The sequence below is a fragment of the Betta splendens genome, chromosome 21 (genome assembly GCF_900634795.4).
Source record: "Betta splendens chromosome 21, fBetSpl5.4, whole genome shotgun sequence".
NCBI classification, from domain to species: Eukaryota; Metazoa; Chordata; class Actinopteri; order Anabantiformes; family Osphronemidae; genus Betta; species Betta splendens.
Genome location: NC_040899.1, coordinates 14503332 through 14519572, shown reverse-complemented (window position 1 = coordinate 14519572; position 16241 = coordinate 14503332). Strand labels below are relative to the sequence as shown.

The 16241-nt window shown below is 39.2% G+C and overlaps 2 protein-coding genes across 3 annotated transcripts; one reads left to right on the top strand and one right to left on the bottom strand.

Moving 5' to 3' along the window:
• Positions 1-2135: 2135 nt before the first annotated feature.
• Positions 2136-4623, bottom strand: si:dkey-251i10.3 (uncharacterized protein LOC553498 homolog). The gene has a single exon (XM_029137495.3). The coding sequence runs from the start codon at positions 4546-4548 to the stop codon at positions 2266-2268; it is 2283 nt and encodes a 760-aa protein (XP_028993328.1). The 5' UTR covers positions 4549-4623; the 3' UTR covers positions 2136-2265.
• An 885-nt stretch (positions 4624-5508) lies between these two features.
• ccdc93 (coiled-coil domain containing 93) lies at positions 5509-15453 on the top strand. Of its 2 annotated transcripts, XM_029136370.3 has the most exons (24): positions 5509-5704; positions 5966-6079; positions 6315-6409; positions 6971-7082; positions 7289-7387; positions 7692-7748; positions 7880-7980; positions 8334-8370; positions 8469-8567; positions 8778-8828; positions 9007-9093; positions 9814-9930; positions 10264-10326; positions 10817-10890; positions 11168-11249; positions 11404-11478; positions 12176-12247; positions 12829-12937; positions 13070-13152; positions 13354-13391; positions 13496-13580; positions 13894-14007; positions 14600-14680; positions 14785-15453. In XM_029136370.3, exons 1-23 carry the CDS (start codon positions 5621-5623, stop codon positions 14654-14656), a joined length of 1905 nt encoding a protein of 634 aa, XP_028992203.1. In that variant the 5' UTR covers positions 5509-5620; the 3' UTR covers positions 14657-14680; positions 14785-15453. The 2 variants fall into 2 exon arrangements, with proteins under 2 accessions (XP_028992203.1, XP_028992202.1); XM_029136369.3 differs by having other exon boundaries at positions 5516-5704; positions 14600-15453.
• Positions 15454-16241: the final 788 nt, after the last annotated feature.

Below are 16241 nucleotides of genomic sequence, written 5' to 3'. Positions count from 1 at the left end.
AGCAACTCGAGGGATTCTGATTCTAATGCTAATCAGACTGGCTGCCCATTGAAATATATCTGTACATGCAAGACAGGATAAAATAAGATGGAATATCCCATTTAGCCCATAACTGCGTAATAAAGCCTGTTTATTTTGATGGTTTAAGGTGCAAGTGTTTGTATACAGGTCTTTGGTCGGTCTTGGCCTATAGCACCACCTGCTGGCCTCAGGGTGGAACCAGCATGCTTAAAGCTTGTTTTTGTTCTAGGGATCTTCAAGGCAATTATATGCCACAAGGCACAAAAGATTGATGAACGAGCTTCACGGTATTCTGTATAATTTGTAATTTGAGGTGGAGACTCAAATACATGCTTCATCTCCCTGCTAGTTGGATGCTACAGGCACAATTCTACACAGCCTCTCAGAGGGTTTCTGCAGTGGGACTCATCCCCTGGTACAGGCGTCACCACTCTTACCCCTCAGCACCATCGGTCACCCTGTCTCCCCCTCCACCTCTTCTCTTTGATTGTACTTTATTTTCATTCCATGGAGAGAAACAAGAAGGAGAGAAGGCACAGTGATGCTCAGCTGCACACTCAATATAGGTTAATGGAAGGGCGGAGAGTCTGAGCTCAGGGTGGCTCTGATTGGATGGCCGGCGATGTGCAGCTTCTCTGCAGCACAACCTGTCACTGTTAATCAGAGGCTATCTCTTAACAGTCAGCCAGGGCTATCAGAGAGGTGAGCCCATTGCTATTCAGGACGAAACAGATGATAAATCATTTGTACATAATTAGTGCTCAGCAAGGTTACAACTGACACGTATTTTCATCTTAATTAGAAGGGAAATTTGTTCCATTAATTTAATTTGATGTGCATGAGCAGCTATGCACCTAACTAAGTTAATCTTACACCTGTCAGGGTGGAAATGGAGTTAGGCCTTGAATTACAGGGGAAATGAGAAGAGTCCTTTGTCAGATTTAAGCACACATATTCAGGGCGGGTGGACTGAAGTGATGCAGCACACCTTACTGCTCATCAGTCTTCTTTAATTTTGCCCTTCACAATAATATAGTTATTTAGGATAGTTCTTGTGTCCATAGTAACTTCAAGACCTCAGCAGGGAACAGGAAATTAACCGATTATACATTTTCTGCTCTAACTTTACCAATAAATGCTTCTTCCTTCCAGAACAAATATTTCAGTCTCAGATATGGGCATCATGAGAAATGTTCCATCGTGCGAGTTTTTCATACTCTGCACTGATTTACAATATCAGCCTTCAAATATGAGTGTGAATCAGTTTCTGATCTTGTTGCAGTCCAGCAAGCAAGGATAAGTCCAAGGACTAGGACTCCCCATTGTTCAAAGCTGTATAAAGCTGTAGTAATTGCCCCAAAGGGTTCAATAGAGAGAAATGTGGAGAATGACTGATTTAGTAACTACAAGGTTTCTAATGGAATTCTCCACTGCCTCTGAGGCCCAAGCTGACAACCATTACCTGGACTGATGCATAGTCCATTACACTAGCTCCAACTGTAATAGAGTGTCTATCATGTGAAATACAGAGATGTCAGGTGCCAAAGCATGCTCTTTCACCCATGTGTGAAGGTTTAATTCAACTGTAATGGCTTTTCTTTTAGACACTGCGGCGTGGCCTTTTAAATGTATGACAAATCAACACAAAGACTGACAGGAAGATCTAACATACTACACAAAACGGCAGTTAGATGCTGAATGACTCCACTCCCCAGTGTCTTTCCCAGACAGAGCAGTAGAAACATGGCCATATCTGCTGACCAGCAACTTATGACTGCGTATATATCTTTTCTAAAGCTTAAAATACTATATTTGTAGTTAACGCATTAGTGACAGAGTGACTAAGTGACAAAGTTAACTGAACATGGCCTTAAAAAGTTCCTCAAACAATAAGCAAGTAATAGTTTAAGCCATTTGATGGTCAGTTAATTGACTGATTATTGGGTCTATAAAAGTCCCTAAGCTAACTCTGGTCTGGTTTTGTCTAATAAACTAATTTGTAGGAGAAGGGTTATTCATTAGGTGGTAACTGATCACACTTCTAACAAGCAACCTTTTAAATCTCTATGCTACTATCAGCATTTATTCCTACATTTCACAGTTTCATTAATAAGTAGACTTTATGAATTTTATTTAACACATTTAATATCAAACATTAGCAATGACAAAAAAATGTATTTGTTGACTTAAAGAAATTACGCTCACTACAAGATATTCTTTTAACTCAATCATTCCATCCAGATGCTACTTTGCATTATTTTTCCTACGTTTTTTACCCGAGGCCACACTACTTTCACTCTCAGCCTTCTGGTCTTTCATCAGCTCCTCCTGAGCCATGGGCTCAATGATGGCACCCAGCCGGGTGACCACTTTGGGCTTAGTCAGCTTTTTAATTGTGCGTTCTGTGTTCCAGGTGCGGCCCAGTGGAGAGCGCATGGTGCTCTCAAACTGCAAGTGGTTCTCGAAGGGAGAGGGCAGACAGTTCACCTGGTGGGAACTCATGGAGCGGTTCCTCTTCTCCGAGATGATGACGGTGGGCAGGTGCTGGTCTTTTCTGGGCGGGGGCGGCGCAGTCTTGATTCTAAATCTCTTCCTTTTGTGGCGTGATGGCTTGAGCCCTATCCCTCCCCATTCCCCCCACCCAGGCAGCAACAGGTCTACCACTTTAGGCTTCCCCTCTTCTTCCTGCTTCTTCTTGTCTCTCAGGAAATCTGAGACAACATCATCTCCAGCAAAAGCCTCTTTAATAAGACACCTCTGGTCCATTTTCTCATCCGTGTCCTCAGTCTCCTGAACAGTCGGAATAAGTGGTACTTGGATGGGATTTGTCTCTTTGGTGAGAACTTTAGTTATCTCGATTCCTCTCTTCCTTTTTCTTTTCTTACCCTCCTTCTCAGTACTGGGCTGTGGATTATTTGTGGATGGGGCAGAGTGTGGCTGAACAGGTGCTTCATCTGTGACTGTCTCCTGATCGAGGAGCTCCAAATCGTCGTGAGGTTTGTCCAACTGAGTGTCACAGTTGCCGGCACTCGCTTCGGCATCAGCATCGCACTGGTTGTGTGCTAATCCTTTTAAAATGTTTGTGAACTCTGAGAGTTCCTGCTCTTCTAGTTCTGAAGCATCTGCTGCAGCCTCATGATCCTCTTCCTTGTCATCCACAGACATCACTAGTCCTGTGTCAGGGTTTTCACCCTGACGCAGTTTCCTTCTGCTATTGAATTCTCTGAGCAGCGTTTCCTCTTCAGTTTCCACAATCTCATCCTCCTCTTCAGCTGTATTTTCTGGTGCGGCAGCCACCACAGAAGGAACATTCACAACCACATTTTCATCGTGTGCGAGATCTTCAGACAGCTTCCCTCTCATCCAGGGATTTGAAGGATCTAGCACCTGCTCTGCATCATTCACAAAAGAAGGCATTACCTCTTCTTCAGCAGCATCCTTTTCCTCCTCTTCATCCTTATGTAAGGATGTTGTCAGCTTATGAGTGAGCTCTTTGTTTAGCTCCAGCTGCTGCTGCATGGCTTTGCGAGCGCCTTCATCATATTTAGCCATTATTGCTTTGGACTTTGCCCACTTGCCACTGTTCTGATGCTTCAGTGACATTCTCTCCTGCATCCTGGCCAGCTCCATCTTATTCAGCTCTTCTAAAGCACCGGCGGGATTTGTCTTTACCATCTCTTCAAACTGCTTTAGGAACTCTTTACCTTTGTTTTTGTTGTGCACCTTATGGTATTTCTTGCTCTTGATCTTCCTCTCCCTCCTGGCCTTAGCCTCGTAGTATGATTGCAGAGCCCTGGCTTTCTGCAGCTCTGCTCGACGGATCTTTGCCTCTGCCAGGCTCATGGCCTTGAGGGAGGCCTCCTCTGCAGGGGTCAGAATGGGATCATTAATAGGTTGGTTGTTGGCAGACAAAAGGGCAAAGACTTCCTGCTCAAGTGGGGTTTGTGCTTTCCAGCCAGTAACTATTTTTTCCATGGTCTTGGGGCCAGAGGGCTCTTGGTTCAGGGGGAAGATCAGCTGTTCCGCTTTCCGGTTCTGTCTGATGATGCCACTCCAGCGGGACACGTCTGCAGCTGCCTTTTGAAAAGCCAAATTCCTCTGGATCCTCTCACTTGCCTGCTTGCTGATAGGGGACTCAATGGTCATTTTCCCCTGCTGCAGGTTTTTCAGCTGCTTCTTGGTCTTGGTTGAAACAGCGGGGGTCTTCTCCATGGTCCCGAGGAGATCAGACAGGTCAATTTTGTCATCATTCCCCTGCGCGTTAACCGTAAACTCGGACATTTGGACAGCCGCCTCCGATCGCTCTCCAAACTTTTTCTTCCTCTTACCCCCGAGAGCACTGATGGCCTCCAGAAGCTTTTGGCGTTTGCGTTCATCTCCGTCGCCTTCCTCCTCCTCTTCGCTAATAATATTTTCATCTCCTTCTTTTAAGTCTCTGTCATCTTCGTCATCAAAAATCACATTAGATTTCGACGCGGCGCTCTTTTTGCGTTCTTTTTTTGCCTTCTTCTTAGAACGATTAGCCATGCTTGCGATAACACTACCACCAGACAGAACTAGACGAAACACGTGTGCCGCAAACAGAGCTGTCGCAAAATTGTTGCTGAGATGTTCGTCTTCTTCTTCTATTTCCCCTGCATTGATTGATTACCGCCACCTTCTGGACTCGATTGCGGACGACTTTAAAGATTGTCCACTGTAATGTATTTATTACCTTTTTTATTTAATACAGACAGATTTATTATATTACTTAGCGCCACAAACAATAAAGAATCGCACTGCTGGACAACAAAAACTTGTGTTTTCTTCTTGGCATGTTTTTCTTATTGTCATTATTATATAAATATAGTCACGGTCCTTTCAGTTGGCTAGTATGTTAAGGCTCTTTCTTTTTTTATTTTTAGGGTTTCTTTAATGTATAGGGTCTATGGCAGAGTTGCATTATTGCTTCCTACTGGTATTATATTGACTTAATAATCTATATCTCTACATTTGTGTAGCAGCTCATTTTCTTTCTACAATCATATTCAGATGATTATTTAAATTTAATTATGGTAACGTGAATACTGAATAAAATCAGGGGAAACGCAAACTAAGTAACAGTTTTTTTATATTCCAAAATATACTTTCCATAGTCATATAATTATATTGACAAGTTAAAAATAAATAATTATTCCAAAAATTCACATGTGCACATCTGCAAATTCCCAAATGTATCTCTTATAGCCTAAATATATAACTTATAGACTAAAGCGAAAGCTTAATTCCGCTTAATTTTTCCTGCTGCTGCACATTAACAGAAAGAAAGTTTCGGTTTTGAGTTTAAGGGGCTTCCTGTGCAACACTTCCGCCTTTTGCGAAGTTGCCCACCATGTTGTCTGCAGCCAGTTCCTCTTGGCCTCTGTGCTTTTCTGGTTAAAGTTCATGTGTAGTTTGTATTTTTCGGTTGTGTTTTTTCGATAATGACACGACATGCTTTCGTACGTTTGTGAATATTAAATATACGTAAATGAAAATGTTGATTTAGGAGTAAAGTAGACTCAACCCGCGCCTCTTATTTCCCGTCATGTGACCGTCATCAACAACAGTTCTGTTCAACATGGCGGCTACGTCTGTCTTCCACAGAGTGAGAACTGGATCGAAAATAGGTGCCCAGTATGATCAAGACGGCAATGTTATTCAGGTACACACATTATTCATCACGCCATTTACTACAGCATCCGTGACGTGCCTGTATATGCAGCACATAGAACTAACATGTCAAGAAACAGATGAAATCGACCCTCGAATAACAGGTTAAGATAAGCTCCTGTCAACTAACGTTGGCTGTTGTCAAAGTGTAGCTGTGCGGGGTTCATTGCCCTGCTGGGGAGCACTTCAGAAGGTGATGGAGATGTAGACGCGGACGTTATGATCAGAATAATAGTGTCCATTTGGCACGCAGGTGGAAACCAGAGAGGACGAGGAGCAGAGTGTCAAGTTGGCGGAGATCCTGGAGCTCCTGCTGGCAGCTGGTTACTTCCGAGCCAGGATCAAGGGATTATCACCTTTTGATAAGGTACACACAACGTCATCTGTTTGAATTTGGGTTGGTCTTTAGCTCTTCACGAGAAAGCTGGATACATTAATAATAGAAGGATTTTAGTTTGTTTAATTTTTAGCTCATGCACCATTTGAACAAATCGTTTATATTATAGTTGTACATTCTTTTTAACTTCTTTTAGACAATACCAAACTTTTACCATAGACAATACTACAATCATAAAATCGCTTGTTTGCTTTTATTTGACCAGGTGGTGGGGGGTATGACCTGGTGCATCACAACATGTAATTTTGAAATTGATGTGGATCTTCTTTTCCAAGAAAACTCGACTATTGGTCAGAAAATGTAAGTGCTTTTTTAAATAGTCTTCCATAGTCTTGTCTTTTTTATACTCTACTCTACTATACTTTATACTATGTAGTATTATACTGTGGGTGAAATCCTCTGGTTGTCATCAATTACACAGTTTTAAACTGGAGGCAGTTTGACAAATCTATAGAACATAATATGTGATACAGGAGGTGTTAAGTATGAGAATAAAAGTACAAGAATAAAATCATTAGACTTCACCTTAATATCATCAATTTATGTATACCTCTATTTGCCATTCAGTTTTTGGACAAGCTGTAAACAAACTGTAAAAACAGATGAAAGATGAGGGACGTTCATTAGTAAGACAACATCAGTTTGTGTGAAATAAATTAGACCAACACCCCTGGGTGATTATTTGGTAATACCATATACTGGTGTATAATAAAAGAAATCTGTATGGTAAACAGAAAGGTCTGGAAAGCATTGTTGGATTTAAGTGACGTGGTGTTGACGAGTCAGATTTTCCTAGTCAGTAACTTGATTTACTACAACTTAATTAGTTTCTAGTGATTAAGATTTTTTGTGTCATCATAGAGCCCTGACAGAGAAGATAGTTTCTGTTCTCCCAAAAATGAAGTGTCCTCATCGCCTGGAGCCCCATCAAATTCAAGGGCTAGATTTTATTCACATATTTCCTGTGATACAGGTAAGAAAACTAATCACAGACAGACCCAATCTTTCAATATTTATAGTAATAATGCTTTTTTGATTGATGTTTTCCATTTAGCTGTAGTTTTACAAAAAAAAAGCTGGTACAAACAATAGGGCAACTTCTGTGCAATTTACCATTTTTAGAGGGTTGGCTTGTACTAAGTGAACCTCTGGTTACTACTTGTGTGTTGTCTCCTCCAGTGGTTGGTGAAACGAGCTATAGAGACTAAGGAGGAGATGGGTGATTATGTGAGAGCCTATTCTATTTCCCAGTTCCAGAAGACTCACAGCCTCCCAGAGGTACTGTACCACTCCAGTTCAGTTAGAAAACAGACAAAAAAGAAGTACAGTCCAACCAAAAACTGTAAATTACTACTTACTGTAACATCAGCCAGCACAACCATTCTAAGGAAAGACTACTTGACAATGTACAGTAGGAAGGTCAGAGCTGTCCTAATTGCCATTTAACAGTGTTTTGCATTGGTGTAGCAATAATACTTCATCTGTTACACATATAATTCAGTGTGTAATTAGGCTGTGATACCCAAACCGTTCTCTGAATAGCAACTCATGTTTACTTATACTGTGGATCTTTTTGATCTAGGATGAAGAGTTTATTCAAAGCAAAGACAAGGCTGTGAGGGCAGTTCTGGATGTATTGGTAAGAATCTGTGTCATCCCATATTAAATGCATTATGGCTATCCAATCAGCAGTTGTTTTTCTTTTGTTTTGTTACACTAATATTCACAACAAACAATTTCCTGTGACATAAATAAACCGATGTTTTCTAGGAAGTATACAAACCACAGCGAAAGTACAGGAGGCAGGGGGAAGCAGGAGAGCTGGTAGACGAGGAGTCCAGGGTTCACTCCACTCTGCTGGAATATGGCAGGTAAGATTTTGTGTGTGTGTGTGTGTGTGTGTGTGTGTGTGTGTGTGTGTGTGTGTGTGTGTGTGTGTGTGTGTGTGTGTGTGTGTGTGTGTGTGTGTGTGTGTGTGGGCGTTTCAAGATACACGTGTTCGGCCTAGACATGCTTGTGTATGAAGTATTAAGCAAAGTGGCAGATGTAATGTAACGATGGATGTAATTGTGCCAATTCAATCATACAGTCCTGCTTCTGTTAAAGTTCATTCCTTCTGAAATTCTGATTTTGTTCTCTAATAATGTGGAATTGTGCATTTGAAACTTTCTTTACAGTATGTCAGAAGATGAGAGCTTTTCTTTACATTATCATCTTTTTTCAGGCGATATGGATTCAGCAGGGAGGCCAAACAAGACAAGGTATGTGTTCAAAGGCAGCCAGGTAGTTTGGTAGTAACACTTTGCTTTTAGTTACAGAACATTTTATTTATATTAAGACAAATTCCCTTCTGCTTTAGGTGGATGGGGTGAAGGCCTCACAGGTGCCAGGCTCTCAGGCAGCGTCTACTAGAATGGCAGATGTGTCAGAAGAAGAAGATTTGCAGGCAGCAGAAGAGGTGAAGACTTATATATCTGATATCTATATTGAAAATTAAAATGTTACTGGCCTTTAAAAGATTTGTTGTCATGCAGTGATTACGTTTAGTAAACACAGTTTGTATTTGTATGTAAGTACATGTATATGAGTTTGAAGTGTCTGCTTTTAGCTGCATGTCTTTTCTGCTTTGTGGTAAATGACATTTAACTGTTTTTTGTTCTTCTTTTAGATGCGAATCAAAACCCTGATGACCAGCATGGCTGCAATGACAAAGGAAGAGGTAAACAAAAACTTTGTGTTTTGTCTTAGTTTTACTTTCACGTTGACCATGTGCAAATAAATCGGGACTTTTTCATATTGTTTAACTACTGTATGTCAAAAACCTGGAAACCTCCAAACCTAGATACAGTAGATAACAGTTATGTGTGGGTAATGCAATAAGTTGTCTTCATCCTCAGGGAAAGCTTACTGCAAGTGCAGTAGGTCAGATAGTGGGACTGCAGTCTGAGGAGATTAAACAGATCGCCTCTGAGTACGCTGAAAAGGTGAGCAACCATCCCTTCATATAACATATGCTGTGATTCCACATGCAGGAAGGAAAACAAAAGAATCCAGGGCACCCAACATTTCAAAGAAGATTTCACCTGTTCACAAGTCCTAACTCAAAACTTTTATCATACTTCTACTTAATGTACATGCACAACCGGCTGACACTGGTCACATCACCTCACCACCATTTAAAGAAAATAGCATTAAACTGACCTAGTGACACATTTCTCATATTTTGCTACCTCACACCTTGAGGTAGGAAAGACAACGAAAAGACATCTGAGATGAATAACTGTTCACCTCATCTCTAGTTTTAAGGAGTTGCCTGTATTGTCATTGTGTGAATATGTCAAAATAATATAATAGCAATAACTCATGTTGTTTGTCAGAGGTAGCATCCCAGGTGTCCCCAGTGCGTGAAACCTTCAGTAACTGGACAGAGTGCAGGTCATTACTATTACATTTACATTTACATTACTTACCGTACCGTATTTAACACTGTACCAACACACCCTCTACCGTTACCTTCACTAGGGAGGAATGTCTGCATCTGACTCAGTAATCAGTAATAAACCCAGCACCCCAACAGCAAATGACAAAATTCTGTTGTAATAGATGAACAGATAGGTACAAAGCACAGCTGCCTTGTAGCTCAGCAGTCTGACATAAACCTTGCCTTTTACTGACTGTTGGGACTTCTGTTCTGTTCTCTGTAGCAGTCCGGGTTAACCTCAGAGGACCGTTCAGAGCGCTTTGGGCCACTGCAGCAACATCGCAGGGTGGTCACGTCCCTCAACAAACAAGTCCAGCAAAAAACGAAAGCGCTGGAGGAGGTAAGCAGTTTCTGGGGCTTGTTCTACTCTGTCCAACACTTCATTAAAACCTGAGATGTTATAATGCTCAAAAATAAAAACCTAATGTAGAAATTTGTTTTAATGAAATGAACAGACAAATGTTTAAGGCATGTGAGTGTTTTGTTATTTTAATTTAAATGAATTTTGTTTCAAGAATTAATTATTTACAACTCTAGCATACATAATAAATTATCAGTACAATGCAATGGTAATGAGTTACTTCTAGAGCTAAGTAAAAGAAGTGATGAATGCACTGTACTGTTATTTGATGTGATCATGGAAGATAAAATGCTTTTATACGTATTGTGACAGTTGCAGGCCAAGCTTGAAGAGGTGAAGACAGGTTGTGATAAGGCCAAGAGAAATCTGATGGAGGTAAGAATTGACTAAATTATCCTCTGGCAACTGAATTATTTTTGTTCTACTTCCTATGTTGTTGGAACCAACTAATATTTACACAGACATGATTGATTAAAATGTGTTAGATGAAATGTGGATGATTAGGTTTGATATTAATATCACACATTAATAAGGATTGTAAGAATTATTATAGGTGCTTTTAGATGAATGTGAAAAACAGATACTTACTGTTAATGCTTACAGTTATCCTTGTGTCACAAAATAAAAGTCTAAACAACATACAGTACATCAACATGGCAGTCGTCATTATATACAGTGGTCAGCTCATTAACTTAGAAGAAATTCTAACATAATAGATGTTAATATTGACCACTTTATAGTTACAAATATTTTTCCTTATCAGGTTTTAGGTTACTATTTATATTATTTATATTTATTTGCTGGACATCGATGTGGAAAAAATATTGGCAATTTCCTGAGAACAGAAATGTATTTGTTTCCCCAGGCTACAGAGCAGTCAGAGAAGCTGGAGAAGGAGCTGAAATCTTTAGAAGAGATGGAGAAGCAGGCTGACAGCAGGTGATGTTTCTTTGGTTTTGTTTTGTTGTTGGTTTTGTTGTTTCTTTACAAAAATAACTTTGTGTAACCAGTATTTCAAATATAATGCAATGTGCAAAACTTAACTACCTCCTAATTCCATGTTATGTTTTGTAAGATCATAGTAATCACTTCATTTTAGGAGTTAGTCAAATTAATAATGTAACTGAGCTGCTGAAGATTACATACTTTTTTATATGAATATGAATGAAACTATGGCCTACATTAAGCTGTCTAAGGATTCTGTTGTATTCAACAGCCTTTTAGAGAAGCTGCGGGCTCTGGTCATGATGAATGAGAACCTGAAGCAGCAGGAGCAGGAGTTCCGCATACACTGCAGAGTAGGTCATGAATATCACAATACTTCTACTGTCATTCTGTCTTTTTACTGCTGATGGGTATGAACACAATACATGTAGGAAGTGTGTTTTGCAATCCTGTATGTCACTAAATTAGTATTGATTGTCTCTTTCACACATTAAATGTTGCTTCCAGGATGAGATGGCCCGTTTGCAGCAGAACATTGAGGAGTTAAACACTGCATCAGGGCATGACACCAAGGAGGAGCAGGTACAGATGTGTTAAAATGATAGTCTGAATCCACTGTATAGATTATGTCCAGGTATCAGGGAGGTATGTCTCACACATTGCCTTTTTCTTAGCTGTTCAGATTTTTTGGATTTTTAGGATTCAAGCTACACAAACGTGAACATTTATTAAACTCATGGTTGATTTTCCGCTGTCATTCAGTTGTGGCAGTTTTGTTGGCAGCTTTGTCAGATGTTTTTTTTGTTTGTTTTTTCCTTGTCCAATTACATGACTTATCATCATCTAAATGACTTGTAACCTGGATCTTATAGAGACTGGGAAAAATCACATTTAAGACCCTAGGGAAGCAAGAGTTTTATTTTTTTATAATGAAAAGATTTGAAGTATACAAGTGAATCAAAATGTGTATAAAAGTAAGGTTTTCTACTGAGGAAATTTTGTTTTTTAAATTGCAGTATTCAAGCTTTGAATTATACCACAAGCAACATATAAATATCTGGTCCCGAATTTTCATCAATTCATTAAAATATTTTCTGTGTATAGCTGTGTCTTTGTTTTCTAGACAGAACGAAATAACTTAATTTAACTTAATCTACATTATTTTCACCACTGAATATAAACATATTAACGCAGATGTTGTTTCTTAAAGTTGCCAAAAGGCTTTTCTGCTTAAAGAAAAGTGTGATTTGTTTCAATCGCCCCTTTTTTCTTTTGTCAGGAGAGGAACCAGCTGATAGACAAACAGTACAACAACGACAGAGAAAAATTACAAAAGATCCGTTTGCTCATGGTAAGTGCTGACTAACAAACCATAGGACTGGGTTGAACTGGAAGGATGTGTGTGAGGAAAATACATCACAAGAAATGAAAATGAGTCAAACTGGAAGCACCTTCAGATATTTGAACGGCTAAATCACAAACAAACAACTACGATTAATACCATACAAATTTTTTCACAGAATACATTCCATAAGACAAAAGATTTTCCCACATTGTACATGGTTATCAGTATGTTTACCCTGCCACAGTAACCCCAGCACTCTGCTGTTTGGGCTGATAGTTAGCCTTGGAAGTGGACTGGAAATGAAACAGCCCAGTCACATTTAGCCCTTAACAGGGTCTAAGGCCAACAGAGACCTACGACTTCACAAAAGGGACCAGTAACATTCAGTTCAAATAACAGGTGATTTTTAGGGAATAAGTTCACCAAGGCGGTTTAGCCACAAGCATCTAGGAAGTCTAGAAATCCTGATTTCATCTAATTTTAGGCTTACATGAAATACTTACCAAGTATTTCTGAGGATGTACAGTTTGAAGAGGAACTGCAAATTTCAGTAGGGAGTTTTAGGAATTTCCCTTCACACTGTTCAGGCACGAAAGAACCGCGAGATCGCCATCATGCAAAGGAAAATCGATGCTGTGCCGAGCCGGGCGGAGTTGACACAGTACCAGAAGAGATTCATCGAACTCTACAGCCAAGGCGAGCGCCTCACTATGTCATTCAAGATTTTATATTTAAATCTGAAGTCACTCTCTGATGATATAGTAACTAGTTGAAATCGATTGTTTGTTGCTAACTACAATTTCTGTTCAAATTCTTTGTGTTTTTCAGTTTCTGCAACACACAAGGAGACCAAGCAGTTCTTCACTCTGTATAACACGTTAGATGACAAGAAGGTTTATCTGGAGAAGGAGGTCAGCAGCTGAATCACTCCCTTATTAGCAACATGTGAAATACCTCTCTGTAAAATCCATGTCAATATGTGGCATTGATTTTAGATTGTGTCCATTTCTGGCACCTGTATACAGTTTTCAGAATTGACGTAACTGGTAAATTGAACAAATCAACTGTGGCGAATTAATAATCAAGTACAAAATGTTGCTTTATGTGTGTAGGTGAATCTACTGAATTCCATTCATGACAACTTCCAGCAGTAAGTTGAAATACATTCACTTGTTGTGCATTATTAGTATGAAACCAAGTGTGTTGCAGTATGTGAGATGATTGCGTTGTTTTGCTCCTGTTTCATAATTTTAGGGCCATGTCGTCTTCGGGGGCTAAGGAACAGTTCCTCAGGCAGATGGAGCAAATAGTGGAGGGAATTAAACAAAGCCGGATTAAGGTATAGGTTTCTCTTTAATCTATTCCACTCTCAACAATGACTCTATTAAACTAGAATTTCTGTGTACCTTGCTCAAGACTTAGAATTATTCTCCCAAATTCTTATTTTTATGGCAGATTGTTAAACTTTAACCACATTCTAATCATTGTTGAAATCTGGCAACTGAATTTCATTACCAGATGTTCAACTGACGTAGTGGTTTTAGAGGTCCTACAACGAGACAGGCATCAGGATAATAAAGTCCAATTAATCAGAACTTTTTGAAGCTATCACATCACTTGACTCTTGCTCTTGGGTTTCCTTTGTTTTTCAGATGGAGAAAAAGAAGCAGGAAAACAAAATGAGGAGGGATCAACTGAATGATGAGTACCTGGAGCTGCTCGACAAGCAGAGGCTGTATTTCAAAACTGTCAAGGACTTTAAAGAGGTGAGAAGAACAATGAAGTACTATCAGTTGCTTCCCTGTTTATTGATAAAGACACATTCTAGGAGTTTTAAAAATATACTGATTAATGCTAAATACTTTCGTTGTTTGGGTGGGCAACATATTATACCCCATTCTATACAATGACACATTTTCCATATATTTAACATATGCTGCAACACAGTAACAATTTTACGGATTTGAGGATGTTTACAAAACTGACCAGTTCTAAAAAGATAAATTTACCAGTGCTTTTCACCTTGTACTTAAAACAAAGTGACCAAAGTGATTTTTTGTGAAAATTTAAATAAACCTGGAACATAAACAAATGTTTCCTTAAGATGTCTTTTAAAACTGAAGCTGCAGTGTAAAAAGATGCTCTTTGAAGAAGCCATGTCTTCTTCCCTGTCTGTCCCCTAAATATCCTGCTTGTGGAACACTGTACCTGCAAAATATGCAAATACAATGATGAAAATGGTTGTAGGGGTTAGTAGGCATAATTTAAAATAGATTATATATACACTGTTATACCAAATCAAAATGTGTTTGACTGATGATATAATACATTGTTTGTTTATTTGTTTTTTGTCACTAGGAGTGTCGTAAGAACGAGATGCTGCTTTCCAAGCTGAGGGCAAAAGGAGCATCTTAACACTCATCCTTGTTTGTGTTTGATGTAAGTGAAATGTAGAGTCTTGTAAAATTTCTAAGGCGTTGAATATATAGAGTATGGATCTATTTTGAGCATCTCACATTTTGTTTTATCATTTTCCTTTACAGCTGATGATTGTTAAAATTATGAACATTACATTTACACAAATCCAAATGAAGACAATGATGTCTTGAGTTAGAGCATTAAGAAGCTGTGATGTGTTCCAAATTGCTCAGTTATTATTATCAAGCTTGACTGTCTAACCTGAAATCAGATCAATGTTATGCCACCATTAAATGTTTACATTGCATCATATAAAATGTTACGCAACAAACCTTAACTTACGTAACTAACATTTGCCTAAAACGTTAGATTTTGACCTTGCCATTACATAGTTCAGTGTATTTTCTGGCAGTAGATGTTGATAACAACATGAATGAGGTCATTATTGGTAACTACAGTACTTTGAAAGTTTGGGAAGGGCTTTTTGTTCCATTCCAGTCCTCAGTAATGTTGTGATTATGGCCACATCAGTCAGAAATTACCATTTACGTTGCTGACATCTGCTCAGTCAGGTCCTGTCAATAGTCAATTGAATTCTTTGTAAAAGCTCTAACAGTCTTCTGAAAGATGACAGTTTCCATGATGGTGTTTAAAACTGTACAAACTAAAGTTTTGTTCAATTAAATCTTTAAAGGCTGCACTAACTTAAAAGAAATCACAAGAAATGAAAAGTGCCTGAACGTGTTTGTTTTAAAAATGTTACTTTTCATAAATAAAATAGTAGTGATTCTGTTTTTATGTGCCTTTAATTTTTGTTCAGTCCCAACAATGTTAATAAAACATTCTGTTGAACAGTTGAACTGTATGTTGTGGTACTGTCAGAGATTAGGCTAGTGCAGTGATCAGATCACTGAACAGACTGTCCACAGCTTCCTCTACAGACGTATTCAACTGGTATCATGTATGAAGTAGAGCTCCCAGAACAATAAAATGCATCCACTCACTCATGATGGCATTTTGTTCACATTAACACTTAGGTCAAACAATGCACATTACACTTAACCTTTCACAAAGTACTGCACCCCTCAGAGGCAACTCATCCGCATGTCTGTTCATTGAAGAAATGTGACATTAATCATACCAATAAGCTAATTTATTTATTTTAGTGTTTATTGTTTGTATTTGGCTTGACCAGGATCAGATGAAATATTGCCGTGTTTGTTGTGTTTTCTGGTGGTTCTCTGTTAAAGTGGAGTGTACTCACCTTTGTGGCCAGAGGGGACAGCAAATATACACAGTTACAAGCTATACACACACTTTACATTGTGGCAAAATATAATTTCTTTATTGTCACATAACAAGCTATAGTAAAATATTTACCAAACTGTGAGGGGTACTAGCTTCTGCAGGACACTGTAGCCTGGCTACCGTCCACCTCCTGCACTGACTCCAATCGCATCCTTAAAACTGAGCTGGCAGCCTGACCAGCCTATCCAGTCACCATCTGTCTCTATTGGAGATGCTGCTGCGCCAACAGACCATTCCAGAGAGGAGAGCTGAGGCCACCACAGCGTCATAAAGC